The 21,763-nt window shown below is 38.5% G+C and overlaps 2 protein-coding genes across 3 annotated transcripts; both read left to right on the top strand.

Annotated features, from left to right (window-relative positions):
• The first annotated feature begins 1,854 nt into the window (after positions 1–1,854).
• On the top strand, positions 1,855–2,907 carry LOC128563240 (proline-rich protein HaeIII subfamily 1-like). The gene has a single exon (XM_053558506.1). It carries the CDS (start codon positions 2,440–2,442, stop codon positions 2,905–2,907), a length of 468 nt encoding a protein of 155 aa, XP_053414481.1. The 5' UTR covers positions 1,855–2,439.
• On the top strand, positions 2,768–21,285 carry CA2 (carbonic anhydrase 2). Of its 2 annotated transcripts, XM_053558505.1 has the most exons (8): positions 2,768–3,005; positions 4,128–4,325; positions 11,826–11,944; positions 12,401–12,493; positions 13,389–13,451; positions 17,093–17,248; positions 20,050–20,167; positions 20,481–20,616. In XM_053558505.1, exons 1-7 carry the CDS (start codon positions 2,972–2,974, stop codon positions 20,116–20,118), a joined length of 732 nt encoding a protein of 243 aa, XP_053414480.1. In that variant the 5' UTR covers positions 2,768–2,971; the 3' UTR covers positions 20,119–20,167; positions 20,481–20,616. The 2 variants fall into 2 exon arrangements, with proteins under 2 accessions (XP_053414480.1, XP_053414479.1); XM_053558504.1 differs by lacking the exon at positions 20,050–20,167 and having other exon boundaries at positions 20,481–21,285.
• Positions 21,286–21,763: the final 478 nt, after the last annotated feature.

The raw sequence follows: 21,763 nt of genomic DNA on the forward strand, positions 1-21,763 counted from the left end.
TTGCAGTTTTTTATTATAATAAAAAATCAGAAATAGACATCAAGACTGTTTTTATATATCATACTTTCCTGATATGTTCCTTGTCATTTTCTTTCTGGAGTAGAGAAAAATATCTTTCTTCAGGTTCTATGAGTGTCTTAAACAAATTAATCTTTTCCTTTAATAGAAATACAGATACGTAATAAGGAGAAATTTTTTTATCTTAAAACTTCAATGTTATATTTATAGTGTTATAGCTAGTGAATCATGACAGCCTGCTAAGAATGCCCTCAGTATAATCAAGTTTAGATTGGGGCTAATCTATGGGAAAGCACAAAGTCAACTCCATTATAAAAACCAAGCCAGGAGAAAAAAAAACCGGCTAAGAAAACCACTGTAATACAAAGAAAAAGTCACACACACCCCAAAAAAGAAAAAAAGGATCTCACCTTATTATCCAAATATGAACCACTTTTTATTCTGTGGCCAGCATGTGACACTTTCCCTAATAGTAGCTCTTTGGGAGAGGACCTTACTCCACTGAGAATTAGTTCACTCTCTAGAAATGAGGGAGAAGAGAAAATCCCCACAGCAGAAGTCCATCTGGTGAACTGTAGTTTGGCTGTCTTTGAAGTTTTAGGGTTATTTAATAACCTAAATATGCTCCTATTTCATCCATGTTGGTAAAGCTATAATCCAGCTTTATAGGAAACGAATGACATTACTGAATTTAGTACCCATTTTATATGCATAGACTTTTTTTTCAGCTCACCATTTACCAACGTCATATCCTCAGGGCCAAATGAAGAATCTTATAGCTACTCCTTCTGAATTAAGTAAATACTCTAAAATTATGCAAAGAATCAACATTGTTTCACTGGGATCCAAAGAGAGTATGCAACTGCAGAGACAGACAAATAAAAACTTCTGAGCTATGAACTACATTTTGTAATGGTGCTAGAAATCTAAAAAGTTCATTGCTGCTCTTTTGCCTAAGAATTCCCTGAAACATTAATCAAAAGAGCCAAATACACTGAAACATACAATTTTCTTTTTTTTTTTTATGAATTCTTTTTTTTTTTTTTATTGTTGGGGATTCATTGAGGGTACAATAAGCCAGTTACACTGATTGCAATTGTTAGGTAAAGTCCCTCTTGCAATCATGTCTTGCCCCCATAAAGTGTGACACACACTAAGGTCCCACCCCCCTCCCTCCATCCCTCTTTCTGCTTCCCCCCCCATAACCTTAATTGTCATTAATTGTCCTCATATCAAGATTGAGTACATAGGATTCATGCTTCTCCATTCTTGTGATGCTTTACTAAGAGTAATACAATTTTCTAAAGTCTTACAAAAACAAGTTAATCTAACATGAACCCTACTTTTGCAGGATTGACTGAAACAGTAGATAATGATTTGGGGATTAATGTTACAAACATTCACACTAATATTACAATTTATCCTTTTATTTATCTATAGATTTTTAAATATAAGTAAGGTGATATCAAGACTGATATAGTCATGCAAAACTGTATCCTGCCACCCCAGTTCTAACAGTATCCTCTTAAAGGATTACAGAGATCACAGAACAGAAATCCCCTCTTGATTTTTTTTTTTTTTGTGGCAAAGTGCCTAGAAGGAAATGAATTCTGTTTTTACCTCAAAACAGCCTGATTAATGCACTAGGTACAGTAAGCAGAGTGCCTCAGGGCCGCAATGCTTTTAGGTGTCCAGGGAAAATGTGTGTGTGTGTGTGTTTTAAATCAGAACAATAATAAAAGTTTTAGGTCAACAAAAATGTTTAAATATAGACATTAATCTTTTTTATCAATGCAGTCATAATTGTGTATATGTATTTATGAAAAAAGGGATCCACCAAGACAAAATGCCTTAGGACCCATGAAAATCGTAATGCTGCCTGGCCTTAAAAATGTCCTTCGTTAAATTATTTTGAGTGACTTCTCAGATATGCCAGATCCCACATTTTGTCAGCCATGGGAAGTCTCCCCTCTTTGGAAGGCATTCTGTTTCTTTTACTAGATTCTTCTAGAAAGGTGATATATTTTTTAGAAATTTTGGTTACTTTACCCCAAAGCTAATTTTTTAATGAGGAGAAGGAAGGTAAGAGAAGATGAGCCCTTCCTGCGAGGTACTGCCAGCCTACAATAAAACGCAGTCTCCCAGGCTCAATTTAGCCGGGCCAGGGGCAGAGACCGTGGCACCATTTGCTCGCGTTATTCCACGGCCGTCCAGCAGAGGGCGGCGGGCTCTCAGCATCCGGACTGCTCGCTCCCAGCACCGCAAGGACCTTATCCCTATTTGCCCCAAGGTCATAGCTCCTAACCGAGCTTGCCAAGCCCGGGCCAGGGACGCCAGAGTGAGTCTTCGGAGATGGAAACCCCGCGCGAGTGGGGTCGATAAGGCGGGCAGGAGGTCTCCGGGGCCAGGGATGCCATCACGATGGGGACAGGTGATGAAAGGCACCGGGGGCCCGGGTCCCCAGCCGTCCCCGCCGTCACTAGACTCCGCGCCCTGGAGGGGGATGGGATGCGCGTAGACACTCTGCAGCCCCAGGTGGACCGAGGAGCCCGGGAGCTACCGCCGCCGCCGCCACCACCACATCGCCCCGAGAGCTCAGGACCTCCCTGCCCGCCCAGGAACCTAGGGCCCGGACCGCCGGCCACCGGAGCCGGACAGCCGGAGGGGAGCTCTCAAGCCCGGCCGAGCGCCCTCCGAGAGCGCGATTTCCCCGCCCTCGGAGCCTCGCCTGCCGGGCCCGCCCCGAGAGCTAGATCACCTCCGCCCGTCACCTCCGCCCCTGGCCGCCCAGGTCCACCCAGGGGCCCCTCCCCCAGCCGCCCCCGAGCACCAAGTTGGCGGGAGTCTATAAAAGCCGGTGACCGCGCGACCCGTGGACACTTAGTGTAGGCGCCCAAGCAGCCACCGCTAGACCAGCGTCCTTTCCTGCACTGCCCCGACCGCCAGCGCGACCATGTCCCATCACTGGGGATACGGCAAGCACAACGGTGAGTGCGGGCGGCGGGAGGCGCGGCAGCGCCCCAGTTCCGGGTCCCGAGCGCCCGCGAGGCCCCGCAGCGCCCGCACCTGCCACTGACGGCGGCCGCGGGGAACGCGGGAGGCTCAGGTGCGCCCCAGGCGCCCGCCGCGTCCGCGGGGATGGCCGGGTCGCCTCGGCTCCGAGGCCACTGTCGAGGAATCCCCGCGTCTGCCGGAGTCTCGCAGCGCCCCAGGGAGAGGAACGTGCTTCCCCGGCTGCCGGACCCAGCATAGTCCTTACCCAGTCCCCAGCTGGGGACCATCCTAACCCGACCTAGGAGGAAGAAGAGAAGGGTTGTCCGAAATTTTTCGTTTGTTGATCACAGAGAGATTAAGCCCCCCCCCACCCTTTCCCAAACCCCGTCAGCTTCACGGGTTTGGGAAACCTTAACCTGTGGCTAAGGCTTTCAGCTGGAACTGTCCCTGTCCCAGGACATTTTCTACGGCTCGTTTTAATTCCCCAATTCCTGAATTTTCCCTTAATCTCTGACTTCGAACGTTAAAGGCTTTATCATCAGGAGTGGGGCTCTAACATGGCCACAGAGCTGGGTTCTCCCGGGTCAGCGGGGCGAAGAGAAAGATGCATCTGGCCCGTCGGGCACATCTTTGGAGATTGCGGGGCCCCCCAGGTAGTGAGGAGCCTGATCCTTGAGGTAGGGGCGCCCAGGCCTGAGCAGTGACTGTGACCTTCCATCCAGAGCACGAGCATAGAGGAGGAATCCGGACCTGCTTTAATGTCTCCAATCCCAGCCACAAGCCCTATTTCTGTCCAATTCCAGCTGCTGAATTTCAATAAAAAGACCATATAAATAACTAATATTTATATGGCACTCACTGCTCTAAGAGCTCTACTGTATCAATTCTAATTCTCCCAAGGACATCTCTGAGATATTATTATGAACCCATATTACAAATGTGGAAACTGAGGCACAGGTTAAGTGTTATCCCAAAGGTTACTCAGCTGTTAAATTTAAATGATGCTGCCAAAATTGGAACCAAGCAGATTAGCTCTGGAATCATTGTCCTCGTCTGCGATCTGGGTGCACCCTTACCTGAGGAAGTCATGCGTGTCTTCTCCTCCCCTCCCCCAGGACCTGAACACTGGCACAAGGACTTTCCCATCGCCAAGGGACAGCGTCAGTCGCCTGTTGACATTGATACCAGTGCAGCCAAGTATGACCCTTCGCTGAAGCCTCTGCAAGTTTGTTATGAAAAAGTGACTTCTAGAAGGATTATCAACAATGGTCACTCTTTCAACGTGGAGTTTGATGATTCCCAGGACAAAGCAAGTCAGTGTTTAAAAAATAACCTGTGTCTTTAAGCCTGTAGTTGTTTTCCTGGTTTAATGGAAGGAGTCAGGAGCAGCAGCAGGAAACCCCTTAATAGCCCAGGGTGTCTCAGTTCCCACTCCAAGGTGCCACTTGGATCATGTTCATTAGGTCCCAGATTCTGAGAAATAGGCTAATTACTTTGAAGTGTCCTGGAACTTTCTCCCCTGAAAAAGTTTTGGCTTTTATATAGGGCACTGTATGACTATGACATGCCTGTCAAAGGTCACAAAAGGTATGGTGCCCTAGCAACAGAGATCAGCAATGAGATTTTCACCAATTGAACTTTTAAGATCCTTTGTAAAATAATTATCTTCTAGAGTTGATGCCTATTCATTAGAAATGTATGTTAGTGACTGTTATTTTCAAGGTAGCATTGAGAAGGGTGATGAAAATGTCAAATAATGAAATTCTTAGAAAATCTTGTACTTATGAGTATTCCTCAGAATTGGGCTTGTGTGATCAAGGTGGTAGTATATCTGTCTACCCAGAAATTCATCCCACAAGTGAAGATGTTTTAGAATTGGTGGCCATACCTGGCCCATTACTGACAAAACTAATTACCATCATTTATTTGTAATGGAGCTGTTTACAGGATGCCCACTGAATGCTTCCTTTTTCTTATTTAAAACAGAGGAACAATCCCATTCAGACATAGTAGCTGCCTTCTTTGCTCACTGGTTAATTTAATTGCCAGTGCCCTATTTTCCTGAGTGCTTTTCTCTGAAGGTCCTTGAATGAAATGGTGCTGCAGACATATTTTGTTTGGTGGTGGTGTGGGAAAGCCAGGAGGGGTGGGGGGAAATGAGAACAGATAGAGTAAACATTCACTAATGTTGTCACAGTTTTAGAGTAATACCCTATGGTAGTAATATATAATATGTCATTACAGCAATCATAGTCAAGTCGACTGCGCTTTTTCAATAGCTGTGCAAAATACACAGCTATTATGTACACTGAACTGTGAGTTCAGTTTGGAAAAAAATTCTCCTTTCGTCTTTTGAAATTTTTTGGACACTTGGTTTCTGGAACAGTGATTCTAGAAGACAAGTTGATGGAGGGATAAGGAAGAGATCATCTGAGAATTTCACCCTACCTGCGTCTGTGCTTACCTCTCCCCACCACACACACACACACACACACACACACACGCGCACATTCGATGTAGTGTTATGATTTATTAGAATCAACAGAGGACGATTCTGCTAGATCGCCTTCCCAATCATTCCTCCCTCTCTGAAGAAACGATGCTCAGATAATTAAACAATTTCTTTTTTCAAGAAATTGAAATCGAAAGACATACTACATATTTATAATACAACAAAGGTTGTACTGAGGTATCATACATACAAAAAGAATGCTATGAAATTTCAATTCTAGTCCTTTAAAAAGAAGTGGGCTACTGCTCTTTCCACTTTTTTTAAGAGCCACAATGATAATATTATTTTCAATGGATGTGATAGCTACCAAAATATATGCCTCAATGGAGGCCACATAGAAATTGGATACTTAAAGTCTTTTTTGGAGCAATGAGAAAACAAATATCTTACAAATGGAAGCAGACGAGGTAATTTCCTAGACACATATTTTTTAAAAAATTGAGTGTGAAATAAATTGTTCCAGTAACATATATTCCCAGTAAGTGGATTTCAGCATATAGTCTGGCGGCTATTAACATAGTCTGGTGTCAGACAGACCTGTATTTCAGTTCCAGCACTGCCACCAACTACCTTAGTAACTTTAGGAGTGAGAGTAATTTAATCTGTCTATGTTTTAGCTGTTTTTAACTGTAAAATTGGAGTAACAGTAGCATCTGCCACAGAAGAAGGATTAAATGGGACAGTAGATATAAAGTCACACTGCTCACAGCAACCTCCAATTCCTGGGGGCTTAGGCAATTCTCTCACCTCAGCCTCCAGAGCAGCTGGGACCACAGGTGCCCGCCACAACGTCCAGCTATTTTTTTGTTGCAGTTTGGCCAGGGCTGGGTTTGAACCCATCACCCTCGGTATATGGGGCCGGCACCCTACTCACTGAGCCACAGGTGCTGCCCCTGAAGAAACTTTATTTAATTACCTTTAAGATTAGTTCCCATCACTTGATGGTACTTAAAATTTTTATTTTCATATATTCTGAAACATCCTATTTATCATATTAAATATGTACTGATTTTACATATACCATTATATGTTAATATACCATTATATGTTTTACCATGAATATGTTAGTTAAGCTTTGGTGGGTTTCTCCATGAGCAGTAACTGATTAAAGCTAGCCACATTTTCCCAACTATTTTTTAAGTGAGTAATGTGTACATTTTAAAGAGGTTTATATTGTGTAGCAGATTAAAACCACTGGGTTTAAATAACTCCAACTCATGTAGTTAGAAACACACATATCATCCACATAGTTCTGATACAAAAAATCATTTCTAATGCCAATGCACCATAAAGCATCACCAAGGCAGGTTGGAGGCCTGGGCCCTTTCCTACATCCCCAGGGCCCATGCAAAGACACTGAACTAAATTCACTTTAGTTAAGTGCAGAAAGGAAGTGTTCGGAGGAACCATGGAAACAGGAAGGAGGCTTAGTAGTCTCAGTGTCTTAAGTCAGGAAAAACTTTTCAGGGCTTCTCTGAAGGTTTGAAAAACTCTGATGTCTTGAACCAACCTCCTGGCAAAGAGAAACATCAGAGGACTTAAGAGAGCCGAGAAGTATACTAAAAACAAGGGTCAGAAATGAATATTAGAAAGAGTAGCTGCTTTGCATATGAAAGATTCCTTTGTAATTGTGCTTATCTATTACACATTTTCAGTTATTTTGGTCAAAGATGCAGAATATGCCAAAATTTTAATCCTAAGGGAAAGTACATCTACAAAATAAATGTTAAGAAATCATACCATGTGAAAAAACAACCTTTAGATTTTTTTCAAAAAAAGAATCCTAGACTCTGAAGGATAGAACAAAAGGTAGAAATACTCTAGTCAAAGCCACTTAAACATGAAGAAATGGAAAGTAAAGAGTTTTAAATAACTTGGTAAGCCTCTGTCTTAGTTTGCTGGAGAGACTGATAATCACTTAAAAACAGAATTGGAATAAGAATCTTTGAATGATAATTGTAGTTAACTTTTAGTTTGTACATACTATGTTTTAAAAAATGAACATACTTTGTGCACTCAAGTCTAAAAATAATGTATTCGTTTTGGTCACTTAATTGTTTTTAAATCAGAAGTTTAACATTCCTTTTTGTTAGCAATTATTTTTATAGTGTTAACACTTTTAGCTATCCTTTGCCTCTTATTTCCTGAATTTAAATGCAGTTCCTTTATCTCCACCCCCTCCCCCATACCCACTTAATGAGATTTCAGCCTTCTAGAACTCCTGCTAGATTCAGGTTCTCAGTATGTCCAAATGTTTATCTTGCCTATACCCAGACTTCATTTTTGCACGTGAGAAACTGAGCTGGTAGAGTTTATTGCTACATTTAAGCTTGAGAGAATTCTTTTTAAATGGGGAGTTATTCGTCTTTAACTAGAAGCATGAGTTAAAGTTCTCCTCAATCTTCTAAATTCCTTTGAAAATAAATCACCTTTAATTCGTCTTAAGTTAATGAAAAATTGCTAAGCCTTTTAGAATTTTTAATTATTAAAAAATAAATCTCCCTGCTTGATATGTTTTTATTACCAGCTTTATCTGAGAAAAAAAGCATTGCAGTCGAATTATTAACTCCTGCTAACTTACTTTTATTAAGAGTTTACAATTCTTCTACTTTATTGCAAAGTTTGGGCAACTGTTAAAAGCCAGTGCTAGAATTATTGCGCCAACTCATATACAATTCTTGTATTATTTCTGATTTTCAGAAATTACAATTTTTTTAAATCTGTTATTTCAAGAAAAAAAGGAAGCAGAATGCATTTACTTGTGTTTAGTTTTAGCAAATCATTGCCTGTGTTGACATAATGGGTCTTCATACATGGGTCCTGCTGGACTTTGCGGTACTTTCTTTGAAGTTCTAAAATTTTCCTTCCATGGCAATCATAAGCTAAAAGGAAGCCTAACAGCAGTAAATGCACATGGTTAATGGTGGCAGCAGAACCCTGAATGTCTACAAAACTGACCAACGCTTTCTAAATGTTGTAGTTGATTATGTTCACATCAAAGAGCTTTTCTTTTACTCCTATATAATTGTCCTAAAGCTTAAATGAAAACCTCTGTTCTCTTAAATTTTGACTGTTTATTCTCATGAAAGAGACAGCCAAACATCATATTGCTTTAAAAGAAATGGAATCTTTTTCTCAGATTTGTCTACACTGACACACAAGCCTAGGATTATTGGCTATTGCCAACAAGCAGAACAGTAATGCAGAATTTAAAATGTTTCAGGTTATTTATAGAGAAGATGGTTCAGCTCCTGGAAATGCCAAGTTTTCTGTGGAATTATTCATTTGCTTCATTGGTAGGAAATCTTCTAAATTTTAGTTTTAAACTAAGGATTATTGAGAACAGTTTATTTGTATTTTGGATTTAAGAGAGATTTTTAACATTCACTAAGGTCTTCTAAAATTTCAATGCATTTTAATTAAACAGTAATAGCAATTAGGAAGAAAAATATTCAAAAATGTTGAATTTTTAGTTTTTAACTCATATAAGTAGTCTAGTTTTTTTCAGTATTAACGAATCTTTTATTTTTATAAAAACAAATAATTTACATAATTTTCTCAAGTAATATGTGTAAGAAGACAGATTATTCTATAATATTTTACTTGGTACTTATTTGTGTTATATAGTATGCATAACTGATGACAGATCATGAAAATTAAAATTGGCTGTTCATGTTAAGATTTGAATTCAAATTAAATTTGGGGAGTCTTAAAAAATATTAGGGTAGAAAACATTGTTTATGTATCTCTGTCTGTCATGGAACATGTTTCTCTGTTATGATAAATCATGGACTCTTTTTTCATTTTTTAAATCATTGACCCTTTAGGGCCCCACTATACTGTGGCTAGATTCTACAGAAAAAAAAAAAATTCAGTGAGCAATTTCTGTTGTTTTTAAAAATTATTTTTGTATTAGAAAACAGGTTTCATTTTAAATTGGAACAATTTAGAAAATGGTATGTAGTGATCAAAATAAGTAAGTAAGAAGATCTGGAATATAACATAGCCCCCTATCTTTTTTTTTAAGCCCCCTATCTTAAAAAAATGCAATCTTTTCTGTTTCTCAAATGAAAAGATATATGCCATCTTTATCAGAGTTTATGATAATCTATTATTATAACAATGTTTCCCAGAGACTTTTTTGACTAAACTCCGTGATAAGAATTTGTTGAGAAATGACGAACAAGTTAAAGAAGCCAGAAATGCTGCTTTCTGTAGCAATTAAGCTTTAAGGATTTAATCGCTTTTTCTAATTATAATGGGTTTCTAATCTTCATGGCAACAGGTTGTATTTTAACAACTTGTATTTTAACAGAGGCTAAAACAGGTATCAAGCCATGATAGATTGGCACTGAATGTGTTTAATCATTGAACCCAGACCTGGCTTGCTTGCTTTTCTTTCTCTTTCTTTTCTTTCTCTCTCCTTCCTCCCTCCCTTCCTCCCTCCCACCCTCTCTCTTTCTTTCCTTCCTTCTCTCCATCCTTTCTTCTCTCGTTTTTCTTTCTTTTTTTTTTTTTAGTGTTAACAAGCCTTACTTAATAAAAGTGTACACTGTTTTTGCCTAATTCTAAATGTTCTCTGTAACAAGTAACTTAAGATGTAATTTTAAGGTTTATGAGAAAGAGAATAGGAAACAGCAAAAGCTTTATTCTCCTTAAAATGTAAGGTCCTGGTATGAGTCTTCACAGGTGAAAAAAGATACATTTAGAAAATCAGTTATCTCACATCTTTACTATGATTTTATTTAATTAGCTTTGCCACTTTGTAGAATTAATATTGTTACAAGTGGCATTGGTTTGTTTTTTTTTTGGCCGGGGCTGGGTGTGAACCCACCACCTCTGGCATGTGGGGCCAGCGCCCTACCCCTTTGAGCCACAGGTGCCGTCCCGGCATTGGTTTTTTTTATTATCAGCCCATCTCTTATTAGCTTTAAAGAGTTAATATAAAGGCATTTTTTTCAGTATCAATTTATTTCACAAAGATATATCTCATTTTGGGGAGATATCTCTTATATTTTTGAAAAATAGTAGTATTAATGGCTAATACTAGTTCTTTCCTTATAGAATTATCAGATAAAAATCACAATAAGTTTTTTTTGTTTTAAGAGATGTGATTTTATCAGAATGCATGTTTAACAGATCTGTATTCTAACACCATTTGAATGGATATTGCCTTAATTTAAGCATATTTAGGTAAAGTTAAGTGAACAAACTTTGTTGTACAGATCTTGTTCCTTTGTTTTAAGTGTGGTCTCGCTGTTTTATGGAATTATGTAGCAAAGCCAATAAAATATATTTATAGCAATGAGTGTTTTCATCCCAGTACTAGAAAAATTAGAATTAAAATAGTAGAACCAAACTACTTTTAAAGGCTAAAAGCTTTTAAATATCTTGATTAAATGCCATTAATACAAAGAAGTTGGGGAAAAAGTTCTTTGGGTGGGGGTGAGGGAGACAGTGATGTCCCACTATTTTAATTCTGTCTCAAGACACAACTCATTAAATACTTACAGATACATTATTGTCTAAGAATATGATTTCTGGTATTGATTTTACTGAAAAAAGTTATATTAATACCAGAATAGTCAAATTATGGGATATTAAAGTTTGAATTTTAAGTTCTTGGAGATGATAGAGAACATTCCATGCATATGTGAAGTAATAGATAATTTATCCATTTTATAGATAAAATAAGGTCAAAGAGGTTCAATGAAAAATTTTAAGGGGACAAAACTAGCTAGCAGCAGTGACAATACAAATTCTAAAGATTTTGGGAAGGCTATGTAAGGATAGTTGGATTTTATAATGTTCAGATCAATGGAATGCTTATTATTTCACCAGTTCTGCTATGTAAGAACTGGTATCAGAGGGTGGCAAAGCCTGCAGGGCAGCCACTGGGCTGTGGTAGAAGAGAGGGCTCCACATTTGCAAACGTGTGCAGCAGACCACTGCATTGGCCAGTAGATTCACGGGCCCTTCCATAGGAAGGAATTATTATTTTTACCAAGATGAGCAAAGCATCTATCCTTCAGCTAAACACATGTGAGGAAAAAAAGTAAACAATTGGAATGATTTTTGTTTAGCACCATAGACCAAACCTGAATCTGGATTTAATTTTAGTTTTGCGGAGTAAATATGAGGCCAAAGGTATACATTTAATGCAATAAAACAGGAGTAACGATGTTAATATTTGGTATTGTGTATTTCATGTGTGTATGTGTGTATACGTACATACGTATATGTGCATATCTGTGTACACACATATGTACAATATTACATATATGTTTTTTAACTTATAAAGCGCTCAAAGGAGGACCCCTTGATGGCACTTACAGATTGATTCAGTTTCACTTTCACTGGGGTTCAGTTGATCAGCAAGGCTCTGAGCATACTGTGGACAAAACAAAATATGCTGCAGAGGTAAGATATGCTTTATTTCTTGCCAGGTTAAAATGTTTGTAATTTGTATTTAGCATTAATTTCAAAAGCTTAATTTTGTCAATTCAACTCACACCAAATGAGCTGCTTCTTCTACAAAGGACCTTCACATGTACTTTCATAACCTTTGATTGTGACTTTACAGTTAAGGCTCCATACTATCTCTACTGTCTCCACGGATACCAGTTGCAAAAAGTAAATGAATTAAACTTAATTTGTTCCTTCCCTTCCTTTGTCTTAGATGTTGTTTATGAAATCACTTGCCTCTACACCAAGTACTATAGTGGATAATTAGAATTAAAATGAAAGTTTCTATTTCATAGTATCTACATTTTTACTTTCTTTAGTAACCTTTAGGTGTGATAAGGTCATTGAATAAAATCTGTTAGGTTTATTGTGTAAGTCATTCATTGTGGTTTTCCCTCCTCTGGGCTTCAGCTCCACTTGGTTCACTGGAACACAAAATATGGGGATTTTGGAAAAGCTGTGCAACAACCCGATGGACTGGCTGTTTTGGGTGTTTTCATGAAGGTTAGTAGATGGATGGCCTAATTCTTTTTTCTTTTTTTTTTTCTTCCTGTTTTCAAGAAAGATTGACCAGACAGAACATTCATAACAAACAGAACATTCTACAAAAGAACGTAGGAAATACCTTTGAATCCAAACTATTTTTAGGCTTATTGCTTATTTTATTGGTCCCTCTATATGTGCTGGTAGCAAGAGAAGGACAAGAAAGACAATCTGAGAGGTATTTCTTAGGTGCTATTTGGTGTAAATGTGAAGGACATACGGAGGTCATTTTGGTTGACTGCTAGATATTTGTTTTAATTTAGCCTGGAGCTACACAGAACTATTTCATAATGGATCTTACTATGGTAAGATCAAAGTCTGGAGGGGGGTTGGAGAGTTTCAGGCAACGGTGGGACTTAACAGGTTGAACTCTCCTCCAGACAGTTGTGAAGGGAATGGAGAAAGGTCTGGGCTGGAGATTTATGAACCCTCACTCGCAGGTGTCTGTGAAGTCATCCAAGGCCGGTGTAAAGAGAGAGCTGAGAAAGCTGCTCGGGCCTCAGCCCTGAGAAACTGCAAAACTTAAGGCCTTTAAGGCAGGGGGAAAGATGAGAATGAAATGACTAAAAAGGAATATGGGAGTCAAGGCAGTCACTGGGCGAATGGAGGACATAGGGAAAGCCACCAGAGGGAAGAATGTGTAAAAAGAAGGGAGGCAATAGTGTAAAGGCATGCAAGAAAATTAAGGCAAGCACTTGAAGAGCATTGTTTTGGCAGTTGGAAGGCAATGGAGTGTGGGTAAAGTGGTGAATTTGGGTTCACTATTTGGAGAAATTTTATAGCAGAGTTACCCAAATTAAAACTATGATAGAGTATCAACTGGGTTACAATATTTTCCCCCTATGTTTTTCTATAGGTTGGCAGTGCTAAACCAGGCCTTCAGAAAGTCATTGATGCTCTGGATTCTATTAAAACAAAAGTAAGACAGAATTATCTGCTATCTTATTAGAGTACCTATTTTCAAAACTGCATTGGTTTTAGAACAGTGGTTCTTAACCTGTGGGTCGCAGCCCACAGGAACTGTATTAAAGGGCTGTGGCATTAGGAAGGTTGAAAACCACTGTTTTTCTTTCTTTCTTTCTTTCTTTCTTTCTTTCTTTCTTTCTTTCTTTCTTTCTTTCTTTCTTTCTTTCTTTCTTTCTTTCTCTCTTTCTTTCTCTCTCTCTCTCTCTTTCTCTCTCTCTCTCTCTCTTTCTTTCTTTCTTTCTTTTCTTTCTTTCTCATTGAGGGTACAATAAGCCAGGTTACACTGATTGCAATTGTTAGGCAAAGTCCCTCTTGCAATCATGTCTTGCCCCCATAAAGTGGGACACACACCAAGGCCCCACCGCCCTCCCTCCTTCCCTCTTTCTGCTTTTCCTCCCCCCCCATAACCTTAATTGTCATTAATTGTCCTCATATCAAAATTGAGTACATAGGATTCATGCGTCTCCATTATTGTGATGCTTTACTAAGAATAATGTCTTCCACTTCCATCCAGGTTAATACGAAGGATGTAAAGTCTCCATTTTTTTTAATAGCTGAATAGTATTCCATGGTATACATACACCACAGCTTGTTAATTCATTCCTGGGTTGGTGGGCATTTAGGCTGTTGCCACATTTTGGCGATTGTAAATTGAGCTGCAATAAACAGTCTATAGTACAAATGTCCTTATGATAAAAGGATTTTTTTTCCTCTGGGTAGATGCCCAGTAATGGGATTGCAGGATCAAATGGGAGGTCTAGCTTGAGTGCTTTGAGGTTTCTCCATACTTCCTTCCAGAAAGATTGTACTAGTTTGCAGTCCCACCAGCAGTGTAAAAGTGTTCCCTTCTCTCCACATCCATGCCTGCATCTGCAGTTTTGAGATTTTGTGATGTGGGCCATTCTCACTGGGGTTAGATGATATCTCAGGGTTGTTTTGATTTGCATTTCTCTAATATATAGAAATGATGAACATTTTTTCATATGTTTGTTAGCCATTCGTCTGTCATCTTTAGAGAAGGTTCTATTCATGTCTCTTGCCCATTGATATATGGGATTGTTGGCTTTTTTCATGTGGATTAATTTGAGTTCTCTATAGATCCTAGTTATCAAGCTTTTGTCTGATTGAAAATATTTAAATATCCTTTCCCATTGTGTAGGTTGTCTCTTTGCTTTGGTTATTGTCTCCTTAGCTGTACAGAAGCTTTTCAGTTTAATGAAGTCCCATTTGTTTATTTTTGTTGTTGTTGCAATTGCCATGGAAGTCTTCTTCATGAAGTCTTTCCCCAGGCCAATATCTTCCAGTGTTTTTTCCTATGCTTTCTTGGAGGATTTTTATTGTTTCATGCCTTAAATTTAAGTCCTTTATCCATCTTGAATCAATTTTTGTGATTGGGAAAGGTGTGGGTCCAGTTTCAGTCTTTTACATGTAGACATCCAGTTCTCCCAACACCATTTATTGAACACTGACGAGTATAGGCATAGGTGGCACATTTCTAAAACTGATTGAAGCTATCTATGACAAACCCACAGCTAGTATTTTACTGAATGGAGTAAAACTGAAAGCTTTTCCTCTTAGAACTGGAACCAGACAAGGTTGTCCTCTGTCACCTTTCCTATTCAACATAGTGCTGGAAGTTCTAGCCAATACAATTAGGCAAGACAAGGAAATAAAGGGAATCCAGATGGGAGCAGAGGAGGTCGAACTCTCCCTCTTTGCTGACGACATGATCTTATACTTAGAGAATCCCAAAGACTCAACTGCAAGACTCCTAGAAGTCATCAAAAAATACAGTAATGTTTCAGGATATAAAATCAATGTCCACAAGTCAGTAGCCTTTGTATACGCCAGTAACAGTGAAGATGAGAAGCTAATTAAGGACACAACTCCCTTCACCATAGTTTCAAAGAAAATGAAATACCTAGGAATATACCTAACAGAGGAGGTGAAGGACCTCTATAAAGAAAATTATGAAATCCTCAGAAAGGAAATAGCAGAGGATATTAACAAATGGAAGAACATGCCATGCTCATGGATTGGAAGAATCAACATTGTTAAAATGTCTATACTTCCCAAAGCAATCTACCTATTCAATGCCATTCCTATCAAAATACCAACATCGTACTTTCAAGATTTGGAAAAAATGATTCTGCCTTTTGTATGGAACCAGAAAAACCCCGTATAGCTAAGGCAGTTCTTAGTAAGAAAAATAAAGCTGGGGGCACTAGCATACCAGATTTTAGTCTGTACTACAAAGCCATAGTGGTCAAGACAGCATGGTACTGGCACAAAAATAGAGACATAGACACTTGGAATCGAATAGAAAACCAAGAAATGAAACTAACATCTTACAACCACCTAATCTTCGATAAACCAAACACTGTTTTCTTTTGATCAAATTGAACCGTCTCAATGGCATGTGGTGTTGGACTGAGTGGTTAATAAAGGTAAAATATTGTTTATATATTTAATTATCTTTCTCCAGAATTTTTTTCTCAGGCTAGTATTCTATGTAAGACATGTATCTATTTAATTATGCCCCATCATTTGAACATCCATACACAAGAGTCAGAGAATTTCATGACTGGTCATGACCATCTGATCAAATTTTTCACTCATTCACACACCAAATATTTATTATGTTCCATTCACTTTGCTAACCCAAGAAGAGATGCAATGATGAATGAGCTAAATGAGGGCCTATTTCGTGGAGATTTATATTATGTGATTTCTTTGAATTCATCCATCCAGTGTTTAAATCCTTTCTACAGCTAAGCTGTGTCAAGGTCATTGTCATTGAGCGTCTACTTAAATACAATCACTTCCAGTGATGGGGAACTTGTCACCAGTGCCAGCCCTGTCATTATAAAGCTGATCCTCATGTTGAAGCAGCATCTGTCTTCTGAAAGGCTTACCTTTCACTTTTAGCTTGATCACTTTGAATTATACAGAATAAATCTGATATCTGTTCTCCATAACCTTGCTCTCCCTCTACTCTGGACTTTCACCTACCCAAGCTAATAATTCTTGATTCCCTTTAACTATTCTCATATGACAACATTTTCTCTCTTTGTAGCAATCTTTCACACTTCCAGTAAATCATTCTCATTTGCTTTAATAGTGTGGTATCCAGAACTGAATGCAGTTATTTGGTTCTGATCTAGTCATCAAATAAGATAGCAAGGAAAATTACCTCCTCATCAAGGAGACTCTACTTCTGTTATTGCAGCCTAAAACTGCATCATTTTAGTGGCAGTAATTTCATTTTAAATACTGGCTGTGATCAGTTAATGACTTAACAGAAAACAAAAGAGATTAGTTTAGAAGACAAGATGAAAAATGGATTTGTGAAAATAATGTTCAGTTTTTCTTACTCAACACCTGCCAATTTATATTTCCAAGTCAAATGTCTTCTGTTAATTTCTTTTCACTATGTTTACCAGTGAACATAGAACCTCTATTAAAAAAAAAAAAAAACTAAACTAAAAAAGCTTTTCTGGCTATCAGAGGGGAATAGACCTGTTGGTGTCCTTCCCCTCTCCCACTTTCCTCTTCTCTGATGATGTGACAGTTTTAACCTTCACTTTGTTCCAGGGGAAGAGTGCTGACTTCACTGACTTTGATCCTTGTGGACTCCTTCCTGGAAGCTTGGACTTCTGGACTTACCCAGGCTCACTGACCACCCCTCCTCTTCTGGAATGTGTCACCTGGATTGTGCTCAAGGAACCCATCAGTGTCAGCATAGAACAGGTGGGTTTTCTAATGGGAGGCTGTTTAGAGACTTGCTTGCATAAGAGCTGGGCCTCTGGTGTGAGACAGACCTGAGATTTAATCCCTCTTCTGTCTATCTATGGAACTAGTGCCTGTGACAGTGCTCAGCAAACAGGCAGCATTCAGAAAATAGTTGTTGTCATTGCCATAACCTTAGGCAATTTGTTTAGTCTGTGAGACTGTGTAGTCATTGTTAAAATTCAATAACGAATGTGTCTGTTGCCTAACAAATGCTTTGTCAGTTATGAGGAAACTGAGGCTCAGACAAAAGAGATTTCATGTTCAAGGTTACATAGGTCTCAGGGATAATTCCAGCCTATTGCTTGTTTAATCACATCAGAGGCTTCTGCAGTTTTATTTATATCAGAATGTGTTTCTGAATCCTGATGAAAATGAGAATCGTCCCTTGGAGAAAAAGTATCTGTTAAAACTCACTCTAGGCTCCCTTAGAGACCTGAGCCAGATATCCTTGCATTTCCGATACAATGTAGTTCGTGATGTTTATGTGATTAATGTAGCTTCTAATTCATGAATGAACATCCATACAAATGAATTTTTCTACACTGTCTCTTTGTGCACAGTGGAAATGTAGACAATGGACACTCCTTAGGATTCACAAGAGTTTGGATCCTGAATAATTTAAGGAGCACATCCACAGCCAACAGTCTAGAAAATGATATTTGAGTAGATGTAGTGGGATTTAAATCTGCAAAAATTCAGAATTTGGAATCATAGTTTAGCGCTGCAACATGCAACAGAGATCACTTCATCCAATTTTCACATTTCACTAGCTAGACTTGTGTTGATAAACAGTCTGAAGTGCAAGAAAATTTAAGTCCTTTCCACTCAGCTACCATGTGGCAAAATCAGGTCCAGGAGCAAGGATTCTATTCTATATTCTCCTTTAGAGTATTAACTCATGAGTACTAAACAGTGTTATATATCTTGCTTTAGAGGAAATCTATATCTAATTGGAAATTTACTTGTAGGATATCAAAGTTGACCAAAAAAATTATATGCTTTATTGGTATGTAAGTTGAAAATTAACCTTGTGGTCATAATGTATTTGAACAAGCTTTTTGAAATAGTAATGTAAGAAAAGATTATAATGCCACTTACTATTTGTAAATGTAGCATTTGAGTTATAATTAAAAACATGAAAATTATTTTTCTTTCTTCACTGGGCATAATCCAGCTTGATATTCATGGTCTAACATTCAGAGCTGTTCCAGCAAGTGGATTTATCACGTATGCACATACTCACCCCCAGAAATGCACATACAGATAAGGGCAATAGAACTCATTCTTGTAGACCCCGTGCTGTGAATTTCCCCTTTAAGGTAGTGCATGGTCTCAAACTAGAAATGTTAATTATATGTATTGGAATAATACCAATAGGACTATATTTTATATCTTATAACATGGAGTCCAGAGGTAGGGTCATGCTCACCTGAGGAAGCCAGAACTCTGGACTTGGCCTTGCCCACTGGTGACTTCATCATCAAGGTGGTTGCAAGAGCGTTTTGACCCTCACATCCAGGTACGCCACCTTTCAAGGAGGAAAGAAGCACATCTTACATTGGCTCCATAGGAACAGAGATGCTTTTATCTTTTGCGTTTCACTGTGCTTCTTGTTTAGTCCCTAGCGAGGGAACATGATCACCATGGTCAGTTAAGACCTATAGATTCTCTCACCTGAGGCTTAGGAGAGGAGGGCAGTTGTCTGTTATGTGGTGAGAAAGTATGGAGGATGGATGCAGGTGATGGAAATGGGTCTTTTAATTCTGCTACCTTTATTTTCTATGCTGAGATTTTGTCTCTGTGATGCTAAAGCAGTCACATTAATGGATATGAGGATTAATTTAATCAGTGCAGTGGGGAGTAGAAATCGGTTGTATTGGTTTGATCTGATTGCACTTCATAAACAGACTCTCTTTCATATTATTGGGATTCTGCTATAATGAATCAACTCTAGATGTTCTTACAGTATTCCCTTGCATTGCAGTAATGGCAGTGACGGATGCTATAATGGTTGGCCTACATGAAGTAGACTTTGTGGGAGTGGTTGTGGGAATATCACTGTACAAAGGAGATGAGATTAAAGGCTATTCACTTGTGGGCTGCTGTAGTCCTGCCCATACCACCCTTCTTCATTTAGAGTAAGTCTTGTTCAAAAGAAGGCATGTAGCACCTCTTGAGAAACTGAAGAAGTAGGCGACTGCTAAGGGCTATGTCATAGTGGTGGGCCAGGAAACAACCAAGTTTAAAAGGCAATAAAAGGTGGCACCTGTAGCTCAGTGACTAGGACGCCGGCCACATACACCAAGGCTGGTGGGTTCGAACCCGGCCCAGGCCAGCTAAAACAACAATGAAAACTGCAACAGCAACAACCCCCCCACCCGAAATTAAAAAATTAAATAAAAGGTAGTAAAATAATCAACCAGGCTCAGCACCTGTAGCTACCCAGCTAGGGCTGGGGAGTTCGAACCCAGCCCAGGCCTGCCAAATAAATATGACAACTACAACCAGAAAATAGCTGGGCGTTGTGGTGGGTGCCTATAGTCCCAGCTACTTGGGAGGCTGAGACGAGAGAATGGCTTAAGCCCAAGAGTTGGAGGTTGCTGTGAGTTGTGACACCATGCCACTCTACCCACTCTGTCTTCAAAATGAATAATGACATAATGAATTTCTGTCTCAAACAAACAAAAAACAACCAATAACACAGGTCTGAAATCCCAGAGTGGGCAAATTCATTCCTGTGTTTCTATGTATTTACACAGAGATGCCAGCTCATCACTAAGCCCATGGAGCCTGTAGGCCCTGGACCACTTCACCTAATTGTGCTATGATTTGTCTTCCCTGGGGCAGAAAAGAAAACTTCATTTTGTCCTACAATTGGTATTATTATTTCATAACTTAGAAGTATGAGTTGATAGACTTTTCATAATTTATTTTAAAATTAGAAACTTGCTGAAAATTTCCTTCAAAAATAACACCAACAATTTTGTGCACCTTATATAAATTGGTTTATTATAAAAGCATACATATACATAATCTAAATGTGATTATATATTTATTAGGAATCAAACTGAATTTTGGCCATTGGTACATAGTACTGTGAATATTGGAGAATGAGTTTTGAAATATAAGACAGGCACATAAGCGAATGCTATTGTGAAACTTTAATTTTCACATTTGTTGTGTCTTTTAGATGATGAAATTCCGTAAACTTAACTTCAATAAGGAGGGTGAACCTGAGGAACTGATGGTGGACAATTGGCGTCCAGTTCAGCCACTGAATAACAGACAAATTAAAGCTTCCTTCCAATAAGTTGGTTCCATGACCGGTGTCCAGATAATGAAGCACAAGTTTTATCTTAGTGATTTTGACCCTGGCTGGTTTGTGTCTGGTTGTCTAGACTGGTCATCTCTGACCTGACATCTTTTCTAATAAAATGTGAGCAGCAAGACCAATTGCCATGTTTGGCAGAATTGCTGTGATGGGCTGGTGCTTCATTTATGGTGGTGGGTTACTGTAGTCTTTCTGTAATAGAGCATATATAAGGAATAGGACTAAAGTACCTTGACTTTTTATGCAGCATGTAGGGGGAAATTCACTCACAATTTTTCACTAAAATGCTATTTTTAAAACATAGGACAATAGAGTGACTGAGTGCAAATTCATATCATGAGCTAGATTGAGCCAGTCAAGGAAAATCAGATGAAATAGTCATGATTCTATGTAATGCGAATCAGACCAAATCAATGTTCATGACTCCAACATGTTATAATAAAGAAACACTTTAAGACTTCTTAATATATTTATAGCAAAATTGTCTTCAAAATGAACTATGTTGTAATTTAGTGACTTTTGAATTATAGAGATATAATTGAAGTATCATCTGTAAAATTGTTATAATTATAGTTGTGATACAGAGTATATTTCCATTCAAATAATATATCATAACTTAATAAATGTTGTATTTTAGATATATTCTCTAATAAAATTCATAATTTTAGCCTGAGTTATTTTCTCGTATGCGGGGAAGTGGGTTACACCATAATGGAGGAGCAAATGTCCACTTTTAGAGTGGAATTATGAATTCATTATTAATAGTAAGTCATAATAATTGGCTTACTCATAATTGAAGACATCTCCATAAAAGGAAAAAAATCTGGAGATCACATACTTTTTGCCAAGTGCTGTTTAAAGGGTTCTCTCCACACTCATGAAACCCTCATGAGTGGGTTCTTTCATACATAGAAACAATCCTGTGAGGACAATCCTGCAAGGGAAATGGTCACATCAAAAAGAGCAAGGTGGAGATGGGGAAGGAAGAGGGTGACCACTGAACTAATATAAGCTCCTTGGAAACAAAGTAAATAAAAGTCTATTTCATTCAAAAAGGGAATTCAAGTGATACCAAGAAGTAAAATAATAATTTGAATCTTTGAAAGGTAAATTATACCTATTTAGAGAAGAAGAAGAGTGAA

The sequence above is a fragment of the Nycticebus coucang genome, chromosome 13, assembly GCF_027406575.1.
Source record: "Nycticebus coucang isolate mNycCou1 chromosome 13, mNycCou1.pri, whole genome shotgun sequence".
NCBI classification, from domain to species: Eukaryota; Metazoa; Chordata; class Mammalia; order Primates; family Lorisidae; genus Nycticebus; species Nycticebus coucang.